A 12,859-nucleotide genomic window follows, 5' to 3' on the forward strand; every position below is an offset into this window, starting at 1 on the left:
AAGTGGCTAAGGCAGGTGGTGGTAGGACAGGGTGGCTCCGAGAGGCCCCTTTGAGGAAAGGGGATGGAGGCAGAGACCTGAATGACAACAATTCTGTTCTCCAGTCTGTTCTCCAGGGAGAGAGAACAGCAATGTGGCAAAGGTCTCAAGGCAGGAAGGTGATTGGTGAGCTTGAGGAACCGCCAGAGACCGCTGTGGCTGGATTGAGGGGAGGGGAGAGTGGAAAAGAGGGGGGAAGGTGGCGCCAAATGAGGGGGAGGGGAGGGCTAGCCCCAGAGCCAGAGCAAAGCACTTGAGTTCTACTGACTGCCACAGGGATGCTGGAAATCAGCAAAGGGATTCTTCCTGTGTGTGAGGGGTTGAGAGTTTAAGAAGGTGTGTGAGAACACCAGATTCAGCTGCCTCTGATGGCTTTGGCCTTAGTTTTAATAGTTTTTAACGATGATATGTTTTAATAGTTTTATATGTTATTCGAAGATGTTCGTTCAGGTCCTCTGCCTAGGGCCATGATCTACAAATTCACCTCTCTACTCTCTCATCCCTTCATCCATTTGACCAGTGTGTATTGAGAAACTAGGATGCATCAGGCACTGGGGGATTCCGGGCCCTGCCCTCATGACTCCATCGTGGAAGATAGGTACTCACAGTGGAGCCTGCGCCAGGACCTCGAGGCAGGAGACAGCCTCACACATCTGGGAACTCCCCAGAGTCCACAGGCTCCAGGTTTGGATCGTGAGGGGGTGTGTTAAGGGATGAGACTAAAAGTCCAGGCTAGTAGAGACCACTAAGGGCTTCTCATACCATGCTAGGAAGAGTGTCCATGGGGCACCACTGAAGAATGCAAGCAGGAGGAGAGCATCATCTGACTTATATTCTGTATAAAACGCCTGCTGGCAAAGGTTTGCTCCGAAGTGGAAAGGAAAACATTTGGTGTGCGACAGCCAGGCAAGTTCAAGCTTCATGGGCTCTGGCTGCCTTCGCTTCCCAGGATCTTAGATGAGAAGGGTGCTTGGGGGTTAACTCATCCAGCGATCTTATCCCATATTTAAGGACGTTAAAGCTCAGCAAAGCAGTTTTCTTGAAGTCACCACTCTCTTTAGACCCAGTCTGTACACCGAACCCCAAATAGCCGTTTTAAAGTGCAAGTTGGTTGATGGCCTGGAGGGGCCTGGGGGCACTAGGTGTAAGTATGAGAAGGGAGCCCATCCCACTTGCTGGGAACACAAGTCAAGGCCTGTTTCTCACCAGTGGAGGTCAGGATATTATCCATCAGTATTAAGAATAAGAATTTCCTCATATTACTGTGAGTTTAAAAAAAAAAAAAGTAATTGGACAACCATGCAATAAGATAAATTGTTCTGCAATGATTTCAAGTCTTAATGCTCAGGTAACAGCCACAAGCTATTTATTTTGGCTGTGAGTGGGGATGCTGTTTCACACCTCAGGTTTCCAGCTATCACTCTAGCAGCTGAAGGTCTGCTCTCTTCAGACAAGGGATCATCTGTTTGGTCAAAACAGCATTGTCTGGCTTATCAATTACATCTTATAACCATGTTGCCATGAGCCTAGAACAACCATCACCCCAATAGCAATGACTGTGTTCCCAGCCCCACAGAAGGGCAGGAATGTGGATACCATTTTTTTCCTCCTCAGGCAACACAGCAAAATAGTTAGGAGCATGGGAATTGAGGTCGGGCAGAGCTGACTCTGTCCCTCACCCCTTGCATGTCTTGGGCCAGAGAGATAACCCCACAAAGCTTCTTCTTCGCCTTTAAAATGGATAATAAGAATCCTACCAGAGTCATAGGCTATTTATAAGATAAAATGATATACATGATATAAAAGGCTTAACACTGAGCCTGGCATACAAAAGCATTTGGAAAAAAAAAATGGTAGTTATTATTTTGTTCCTAAATGATGAGCTATTCCTATTGAAAGATTTGGAGAAGGAGTTCCCAACAAATTGTCCCAGATTGAAATATTACATTGACTTTCAGGTGTCAGCACTGCAATGGAGAATTTTTAAATCAATTGCATTTGCTCTGAAGCAAACGATGCTTTTATATTTGATGAAGAGGCTTGAGGTTCTCGTTCCTAGGGTTCTTGCTTACTGTCCTCTCCGGCCCGGGTGGGACTTGTGTGATCTGGCATTCCTCAGTGCTGGGAGGGGGCTGCTCAGAGAAGGCTAGGAGGAAGATGCCAGCCAATCACCAGTTTTGAGGGGAGTCTGACTATATTGAAGGGGAAAATTGTCTTCCTCTTGAATGTGTTTTTAAATTTATGAAGGTGTTTGGCACCATCTACCAGAGGAGCCTGTATTCCCATCTGATTAACCACAGTCATTCACAAGTCTTCACTATTTGTCCAAAAACAAGAAGAATTTCTTCAGAACCTCCCTGAAGGCCTGTTCTCTAGTGATCCAAATACTTGGCATCTGCAAAGCAATTTTTCTAATCTCTTATCTTCAAATAAATGGAAGAATTTGCTGTTGTTAATGTGGTGCTCAGGCCTGAGCTTTGTGGGATTAGCGTGCCAGAGAGAGAGGGTGCCAGAGAGTGAGCTAAACGTGCCAGAGAGTGAGGGTATCAAAAATGGAGCCTGAGTGAAGAAGACAGGGGCTTATGGGTCTCCTCCTTTAGGGTGAATTTTCAAGTCAAGCAAAATAGTCTTTTTCAATTCTTCTTTATGTGTGAAGTCTGTCGTGTGTGCCAACCCTTTGCTAAATGCTGTGTGGTTTACAAAGAAGAGTTTCTGGCCCTTTTTCTTGGGGAATCTGCTGTCAAGTTGGGAAAATAAAGTTTAATATCCAAAAGAGGATGGATTTTCAGATGAGACCACTGAGGTGTCATGTGAAGAAAACAGGACCCCACCCAACTTCTGAAGTTCAGGTCCCAGCTCCCAGGTTCTTCAGGAAGTGTGGATGATGATACTGACTGCCTAGGGCTGTGGTCCCAGGTTAAGGAGATAAGGTGTGTGATAGCACAATGTGAACCTCAGAGCACAGGGACAGATAAAGCGGCTAGCCGTGACAGCTCACATGGCTCTCCAGAAGGCCCTGCTCACAGTGTGGGCCATTCCAGGTCCTGAGAAGTTTGCTAGAGTCTGGAAGCTGTCACGTCAATCTTGAGTGGTAACACCAGTGTGTCCCCAGCCCCTACTCCCTACCTCCCTCGGTTTGCTTTCTCCCCTTGCTGTCCTCCTGCAGTGTCCTTTTCTAGACCCAGAGGAAAGGAATCCCCCACTTTTCTCATTAAGGGAGGCCAACAGTTTTAGCCTCTCTCTCTCCCAAGTATCACTCATCACTTTCTCCCATATGTTATAGTTGCGTATGCTTCCTATTTTTCATCCCACAGTGTCTGTCTCAGAGGCTTATACACCATAGAAGGTAATAAGTATTTTTCAAAAATTAAAAACTTGTTAGGGATCTACCGACTTGCTGACTTACCCTCACAGAGGATGTGTATTTTAAGAAATGACTATTGAAGATCCCTGGAGAGGGCAGAATTTCTGGGTAACTACCACGTATCAGGCACCGTGTAGAGTTTTCACCTTGGTTATATCATTCAGTTATGGCAAGATTATCCCCATTTTACAGATAAGGAAACTGAGTCCCAAAGATATTTTGGACCAGCCCAGTATTCTCCAGCTAATAAGTACCAGAGTCACAATTCAGATTCAGAACCACCTTACTTCCTATCTGAACTCAGGAAGAGAGAAGTTGGGGGAACCACCCAGCATTTCAGATTTGGGAAAAAAAAAAAAAAAAAAGAGTACATTGTTTTGGGAATTTCCTTTCTTGATGTCTTTTGAGTTTCTGGAAGAGTTCTATCCTCATACCCCAAGAGAGCCTTGGTTATGCCATGTGACCCTATAAATCAATTTTTCCTGTCAGTGACTGTAACTTCTCAGCCTCTGTATTCCCCTTCTCACCACGAAGGCGTCCCAACTTCTTTATATGAAAGCCATTAGACACTGAATCAGACGCATAGATAGCTGGGGCGAGGGGGAGCAAGTCTTAGAAGCCAAAACGCTCTACAGTTCTAGAGATTTCAACAGTTGATTTCTTGTCCCATTAAGAGCATACTTCTGTTAAAAGCGAAAGTAGAGTTTCACCTACCACTACTCTCACCCCATCTCCAGCAGACATCTCTGATATTAAGACCTTTACGTGCCACCTCTCCCTCACTATAAACTCATTTCTTCCCCACCTCACAGCAAACTCATTTTAGGGGTCTTTGATCTCTTCCCCTTTTTCTACCCCAATGAAGGAGCATAGTCGTAAAAGTTAATTTCCTTCATGAAACTAACTGCTAAGTATTTTCCCCCACTTCAGGTTTTATGGAAATAAAAATTTTTTAAAAAAAGAAAGAAAGAAAAGAAAAAGGTACATCGTTTTGGGAATTTCCTTTCTTGATATCTTTTGAATTTCTGGAAGAGTCTGCTCATACCCCAAGGGAGGCTTGGTTATACCATGCAACCTCTAAATCAATTTTTCCTGTCAGTGACTATGACCTCTCAGCCTCTGTATTCCCCTTCTCACCACGAAGGCTTCTTTTCCCAGCCCAAAGGAATTTGGGTCCAATCAGCAGACAGAGATTTCTAATTCACGGATCTTACATTTGATCTGAAAGGTAGTTACAGGCAGTAATGTGGACTCAGCCCAACTCTGCCTCTTACCAGCCACACAATCTCAGGCAAGTGACTTACCTTTCCCGAGCCTTGGTTTCCCCAGACATTTCAAATGTTAGGAGGGTTGGTGTGGTCAGGATTGCTGTTTCCCAGGGATAAAATAGTAGGGGACACTCCAGGAAAATGCACCCCTTCCTGATAGCCAGAGCATTGCTCCCAAATCCCTATTTGCCTTAATAATCTGAGCCAGACTATCTTAGAGCCTCCGTCACTGCTTAAGACAGATTGGAATAGTAATTGTCCACGAGAGGCTCAGCAGAAGACATTTGTCAATGTTTACAGACAGTTTTAGTTGTCGGAACTTGGGGCAGGGGTGCTTCTAAACATCCTTCAGTGCACAGACTAGCCCCCACAACAAAGAATTATCCAGCCCCAAATGTCAATCCAGCTCCAATACACCAAACTCGAGAACCCTGGACTAGTGGGACACTGCGTGACTTGCTCTGTCCCCTCTTCCCCACAGCTCATAGCCTATTTGGTTGGCTGGCCCTCTCTGGCAGCGGGGGAAAGAAGGGAGGTTCTATGGAAGTTCTTGCAAGTCCTCATTCTGGTAGAGAATACAGTTAGGTAGATTTTAGTTTCGGTGCCAAGCAACAAAGGCAATGATAAAGGCATTCTGCCTGAGGAAGAAATGCTAGGAGGGGCCCCATTAAAATCAGGGACTACCAGAGATGCTTGCTATCACCATTATCATTTAGCATTGTTCTAGTCTACACAATCAGACAAAAGAAATAAGTTCAGAATGTAAACACTGCAAAGAAAAGGTAAAGATGGTCACTGATTATAGATGATTTGGAAAATCCAGGAGAATTAACTGGAAAATCCTTTACAAAAGTAAATATGCAGTACATAGAGTAGCAGGACACAAAATAGTAAGCAGAAACCATTAGCTGGTATACACATAGGCAACGAGATAGAAGATATAATGGAACCCGCTCACCCCATTTACAATAGGAATTTAAAATATAAAAGAATAACTTGGATTATTTAGAAGTAGATTCAAGTCTACAGCCATGCTACCCTGAACAAGCCCAATCCTATCTGATCTCAGAAGCTAAGGAGGGTCGGGCCTGCTAAGTACTTGGATGGAAGTAAAAATAAAAAAATAAGAGATTGTAAACTGACAAGGTCGTTGCAATCTGCGAGATCATCCAAGGGTTGCGGTGCCTAAAAAAAAAAAAAGAAGTGGATTCAGTTGCAATTAACATATAAACCTCAGACAACAGCACTTTAAATAAGTTGCAAGTTTATTTATTTTTCATGTGAACATTATCTGGAGGTGGGCAGTCTGGTGACCATTCCTGGTACCTGGTCCTTGTTTCTTTGATCAAAGGAGCATATGCTAGGACTCCAGGTATTATATCCTCATTTAGACAACAGGATAGAGGACGGAAAGAAAAAGCAGAGTAAGGTTCTTCCTCTTAAGGGGACTTCCACACATCTAATTGGTTTGCACTTAGCCACATAACCACACCCAGCTCTAAGGAAGGCTTTGAATTCTAGTTTATAGCTGCATCGCTATGTGCATGGCTTAATACACACATACACATGAAGAGGGATATCGGGACAACTAGCAGGCTGCCATAAAATGAAACAAGACATGTACAACATCTATATGAGAACTTTAAAATGCTCCTAAAGAACACAACACTTAAACAAAGAGAAAAACAAGCAATATTATCGCTAAGGAAGACTCAGCATCATAAAATATCAATTCTCCCTAAGTTAATTTTTAACTTAAGACATGTTACCAATAAAATCACCATCAAGATTTTTTTTTTTTAACAGATGATTCTGAAGTTCATATGGAAAAAGAAACAATAGTAGCCAGGAAATTTGAAAAAGAGGACTATAAGGAGACCAGCCCTACTAGATTTTAAAACATATTATAAACTTATAATCATTTAAAAAGTGTGGTATAGATTAATGTTATAGAATGAAGATTATAGAAATAAATCCAAATACATGTGGGGATCTAGCACCAATATTTGATAAAGGCGGTATTTCAGTCAATGAGGAAAACGTATGAACTATTCAACATATAGAATTGGGACAACTCACTAGATATCAGGAAACAAAGTTGGATCTATACTTTACACCTTTTATTTGGACAAATTCCAAATACATCAAAGACAAGTTTATAAAATGAAAACATCGAAGTACTAAGAGAGACTTGGGAAAATACTTTTATTAACTTTGAAAGGGGTAAACCCTTTCTAATTAAGACATAAAATCCAAAGACCATAAAAATAAGACATCGACTCAGTTACAAAAAAATAAATAAATATTAGCATGGTAAAACCACTGCAAGCAATGGCAAAAGTCAACAAACTAGAACAAGTATTTATAATTCTCAGCCCACACGTAGTTTTTCCCGTAATATAGAAAGAGCTATTAAAAATCAATAAAAAAACAAATACCACAAAAGGAAAATGAGCAACAGTTCACAGAAAAAAATACAGATCATTTTTAAATATACGAAAAGTACTCGAACTTATAGAGATATTTAAGTGCACACTAAGTAAGATACTGTTTTCACCCATCAGACTACCAGAAACTTGAAAACATACCATGTTGGCAAGCAGGCACCATCATATGCTGCTGATAGAAGTGTAAATTGTTCAACCTCGAAGGAGGGCATTTGGCAACATCCACTGAAATCCACATTTTTGCGTAATCAGATTCGGAAATTTCTTTTCCAGCAAATGCATACATTACCTTTATACATGTACAAGACATCATATGTACAAGCTTATTCACTGCAGCCCTGTTTGTAACAGTCCTGTATTGAAAGCATCCTAAAAGTCCTCTAGTAAATATGGTGGAGTGTTATGCAGCCATAAAAAAGAATTCGGAGGCTCTTTATGTGCCCAAACAGAATGCTCTCCATTACATATTAAGTGGAAAAGGTAAGGTAAGAACAAGTGCGTATAATACGCTCCATCTAGTTAGAAGAGGGTAAATGAATACTGAATACCAGCATACCTCATTTTATTGTGCTTTACTTTATTGCACTTGGCAGATACTGTGTTTTTCACGAATTGAAGGTTTGTAGCAACCCTTCATTGAGCAAGTCGATTAGCACAATCTTTCCAACAGCATTTGCTCACTTCCCGTCCCTGTGTCACATTTCGGTAATCCTCATAATATTCCAAACGTTTCCATTATTCATGTGTTTGTTATGGTGATCTCTGATCAGTGCTCTCTGATGTTCCTGGGGCTGTTCCCTCTACCAGCAATAAGACTACGACTCGCCGAAGGTTCAGATGATGGTTAGCATTTTTTAGCAATAAAGTATTGTTAATTAAGAGATGTACTTTTGTGTTTTTTAGACATAACGCTGTTGCACACTTAATAGACTACAGTGTAGTATAAACAGGACTTTCGTACATTCTGGAAAACCAAAAACTTCACGTGACTTGCTCTGTCGCCATATCCACTTTATTGCGGCGATCTGGAACTGAACCCACAGTATCTCTGGGGTACACCTGTATGTATTAACACTTTGTTATTTATGTGTAAAGTGTCATCAAGAGGATGCACAGAGAATGAATAAGAAGCAGTTGCCTGCAGGGAGAGAAGGGAGCGCCTGAGGAATAGCTGCAGGAGAGAGAATATTTACCGTATGCGTTTTTATACTTTGGATTTTATGAAAACATGAAGTATTACCAATTGAAAAAAAAACTTAAACAAAACTATTAATAGATAAACTTAATAAGCAAAAGTTAGTCACATTGACTCATATGTTAGGAAAAGGATTTTGCTGCATTTTCCCCTCACTATTAAAAAAATGACACCACTCCTTAAGAATGTCCCCAGCCTTCAAAAGTACCCTGGCTTTATATTTGAGGACTGAGTAAACAGGGATTAATATCTAAGCAGAAGTCCTTCTTGACAAAGCTGTCAGTCAAAAAGTTTGATGAGTAGCTACTATGTGCTCGGCCATGACCCAAGCACCATGGGAACTCAAGAAGGAGACATGCCCACTCACCCAGCTTTGCAAGCGGGGCCTGAGAGCAGACAAGGCTGGGAAACAACTGTTCGTGATCCCCCTTCTCAGGGAGGCTGAGAGGCTCCTCGTGAAGAGGCAGCACTTAAAGCCAACAGGTGGAAGAATCATGGGGCAGGAATAGGAAATAGCCGTGGGTCCTGGGACAGCAGTGCTAGAGTGGAGGAGGGAGAGGAAATTACCAGGGAATCACAGTCGTTCAGCTGCTGCACAGCAAGCAGAATCCAGGGGCACCGCCTGCTCTCAGCAAGCCCTCCTCTCCCGCCACCTTGTAGGGAAGGGCATGCTCTCTTTAACTCTGCCTGAGCACACATGGCCCTGGGCTTCTCTGAGCTCTCCCACCCACAGAAACCCCTCTCAGGAACTGACTGAGAGCCCAGGACCAGATATCAGTAGTTTTCTTTCAAATGACACTTTTGATCCCCAGAAGAATAAAGTTCTAGAATGACCTTTCTGGCCCCCTAGGGTTCTGTTATGCTTCACTAATCTTCCTGTCACAAAGGAAAGGAACATAAGTCACTGTCTCTTCCGTGGGACTTGGTTTTGTGTGGGGAGTTAGAGTTTTAGAGAAATACAGACAGCAGAAGGGGTCCCTGAGGAAGTGACTAGTGGCAGGATTTCAGGCATCAGTCACAGGATGCCTGAAGGAATGTGTTTTTTTTTTTTTGTTTTTGTTTTGTTTTTTATTATGGTGACATTTGTTAACAAAATCCATTAAGTTTCAGGTGTACAATTCAACAGTAAGTCATATGTATTTTGCATTGTATGTTCATCACCCATAGTTAGATTTCTTTCTGTCACCACATATTTGACCCCTTTTACCCCATCTACCTTCCCTCTTCTTACTCCCCCCTACCCTCTGATAACCACTAGTCTACTGTCCATGTCCATGAGTCTCTATTTGTCATATCTGTCTGTTGCTTTTAGGTTTATATCCCACATATAAGTAATATCATGTGGTTTTCAACTTTTTCTGTCTGGTTTATTTCACTTAGCATGATTATCTCAAGGTCCATCCTTGTTGTCATGGTTTTAGCGTGGGGCCTCCCTTTGCCATGACAAATGGGCAGCTACCTGCAGAACATGCTCCACCGTGGTGGCCATCCTGGCCCTTCAGTAAGAGCAGCTTCTTACCCCAGGGAGAAGTGGGAGCAGGAAGCAAAGGGATGGCATGCATCTGTATCAGGGCCAGGGCAGGGAAAGAAGAGCAGGAGGCGGGGGAAAATAAGACAGTCCACCTCCTCTTGACCTGAGTAGGAGCCCTGAGCAGAAGGGAAAGGCTGAGTCTGATGTGCTGGAAATGCTGAGTGGCCGTTTTCAGAACAAGGGCAACGTCAGGCTGGTATGGAATCTTCTGAATCTTTCCATTCATACAAATTAGAACGAGTCTTTTCTGTGACACAACAAAGGCTTTAAAAGAGAGTGCTCTGAGCAGTAGCAGATGGGATCCTTTATAAGTCTGGGGTTGGTGGCTGGCATTTCAGAGAAGTCCACCCACATGAAGGCAGGAAGGTAGAGGAGTGTAGTACACTGAGGCAAGAGTTCCAGCTTCCGAAGCAGGGGACCAGGTTCAGGTCCCAGTTCCACCAATGCCCTGTCACCTTACGGAAATTGCTTACCTTCTTCCCACGTCTGTTTACTTATTTCCGCCGCAGTAATAGCTGAGTGCACTCTTCCTAACTTTCAGTATTGTTCAGAACAAGAATGCGGTTTGTAAACTTCGAGGTGCTTTCCACATGTTATTGTTGTTGTTATTTTGATGAGTGTCGCCACGGTGATATTATATGTGCTTCTAGGTCTTGGAAAGATAACTCTAGACAGTGTGAAGAGGCCATAACTCAGTGGGCCTATAGGTCCAACTTTCAAGGACTCCAGCAATGCAGATGGGCAGACAGAATACCTGGTTCCCTCTCATTCAGTTTCCTCATGAAGGAAGTGAGTGTAATAGTATTAAAAACTTACTACTTTTCACACATTAAAAATAAAAAGCAAGCCCAGGAGCAAAAATGTATCTGGCCCATCTTGACAGATGAGGTAACAGACCATCAAGGTGACTTTACCAAGACCAAGCCACACCAGTGCTTAAAACCCAGGCCTTCATGCCAGAGTCAAGCTGGTGTTCATCTCACTGCTCTCCCACCCCCAGCCGAAGCTTAGCCTTGACCACACACAGTGGCCAGGGTTGGGAGTCAGGGACCCCTGGTCCCAGTTGCTCGCTGGTTGGGCTCACCCTTCTTTCTGTAGTTCATGAGCATTTGCTTAGTGCAGCACATTTTATGTGCTCTTTCCTCAAGAAGTCCCAGCTGTAAATAGAAACGGCCACGGGTGCACGCCAGGCAGGCCCCCAAGTGCTTCCTGCCCCACCTTTATACTCATGCCTGGATCCTGATGGTGGAAGTTCAAGTTCAGATGCCAGCAGGCTTGTGAAAAAGGCCCCTCTTGTTCTGTATGCAGGGGAATGGGCCTTCTTTGCAAGACCTCCTCTCCCCTCCCCCTACCAGAGTAGCTCAAAGGCCTTGGGGTGGGGGGGAGACCCCCATTCAAAAGTCTATGTTCTTCTATGGGACAAGTCCAGGGTTTTCAGACTTCATTAGTAGGGAATTCCTACCCAGAACCCCAAATTTTATGCATGATCTTACACAGAAACCAAACTGTAACACAGGCCACAAGGGAACTCCACTGGTTGAGACTGGCTGCCTCCACGGCCCTCACTCACTGCACAGAACTACTGTGCTCTGGGTGTCCTGGTTTTTGCAATCAGTGTATCTTCCTTCCTGCCCCAGGCCCTTCCCTCACTCATCCTGCTTGCTCCTAAAAGACTGATCTTGCAAATACATGGTAGCATGCAGGTAGGTCTCCCATTGCCCTCAACATGAATGTCAAAGTCCTCTTCCTGGCTTTCAAGGTTCTCTGTGGTTCATTTCAGCATGGCTGTCTTGCTACACCATTTACTGGGACCCAGGTCTCTGGTCTCTTCACTACCTTTTGCATCTACTGTATTGGCCTTCCTCTTCCTCCCACCTTTTCTCTTCATGGTCTTTCCAAACCTTGCCATCTATACAGGCTTCTTTTGAGAGTCATTGTTTCCTGGAAGCCCTCCTGCCTGCACCAGCTGTCAGTGGTTTCCCCTCTGAAATGCCACAGTTCACAGAGTTGGTGCCCTATAAAGTAGCAACTGATTCTTATGTGGTTTTATCTTACTCATTGATGTTAATATGTCTTATTCCTCTAGCTGATTCACATGGTTAACTTATGAAGGAAAGGGGGTGACTTGCTTCTTTCTCTTATATCAAGGTCTAAATAATATGAATTTCAGCACACAGCTTCAAAAAATAGCTACTGACTTAATATATTAAACTACAGCAGCCCTGAGATATTGGTTGCAGAAACTCCTCTCTCATGTTGTAGAGAATGTAGGCTCCTTTGGGGGGTTGGCTATCGTGTGCAAGAGACCTGGACTAAGGTTGGTTGCTCGCAGGTCAAGTCTCCTCAAGACATTTCTTTCTGTAGCAGATTTCCCTAGGATATGCATCTCTCTCCAACTCCAGAAGGCCATATTGGGACAAGTAAAGCATTAACCATGTGGTTCTGCCCATCTTGCAGGGATTTGAAACTGGACAACATCCTTCTGGATGCAGAAGGTCACTGCAAGCTGGCCGACTTTGGGATGTGCAAGGAAGGGATTCTGAACGGTGTGACGACCACCACATTCTGTGGGACTCCTGACTACATTGCTCCTGAGGTAAGACCATGTGCAAAGGGCCCCCTCCTCTTGCTGCTACAGCTGATCCAGAGCTTCGCTCCCATGGACTGGGATCATCTAGTGCTGGGGGAAGCCTCTAGAAAAGTGGGTTCCAGGGAAGAGGGAGAAAAGGCTGCTCATTTCTCCATAAGGAAATGATTGTGATGGGGGAGATATGGGTGAGCCGAGAATAACAGGCCATCCCCCAATGGACGGGTCCACCTAAGCATTATCCAGTCCAGAGCTACCAATGAAACTCGGCGCAAGAGAAATTTGTTGACTTGTACCATTGTTTTCACTTCTTAATAAACAGAATAAAGGAGCGCCATTGATAAGGCAACAATTAATTTAGTCAGATATAATCTGCCTCAAGTTAAACCAGGAATTATTTACCATTTCTAATGCAGTGGTGATTTTAC

The 12,859-nt window shown here is 43.6% G+C and overlaps 1 protein-coding gene across 4 annotated transcripts in view; it reads left to right on the forward strand.

The window, feature by feature from the left end:
• Positions 1 to 12,859, forward strand: part of PRKCE (protein kinase C epsilon) — a 511,750-nt gene that overhangs the window by 403,954 nt on the left and 94,937 nt on the right. For all 4 annotated transcript variants that reach the window (XR_001596560.2, XM_036225089.1, XM_016142211.2 and 1 more), the window contains one exon: positions 12,302 to 12,440. Coding sequence is in view for 3 of the 4 variants with exons in the window: in XM_036225089.1 (XP_036080982.1) it covers positions 12,302 to 12,440 (139 nt within the window). In the remaining variant the exon portion in view is untranslated. The remainder of the gene's footprint in view (positions 1 to 12,301; positions 12,441 to 12,859) is intronic.

This window comes from Rousettus aegyptiacus, unplaced genomic scaffold, assembly GCF_014176215.1.
Source record: "Rousettus aegyptiacus isolate mRouAeg1 unplaced genomic scaffold, mRouAeg1.p scaffold_m13_p_7, whole genome shotgun sequence".
In the NCBI taxonomy this organism is placed as follows: Eukaryota; Metazoa; Chordata; class Mammalia; order Chiroptera; family Pteropodidae; genus Rousettus; species Rousettus aegyptiacus.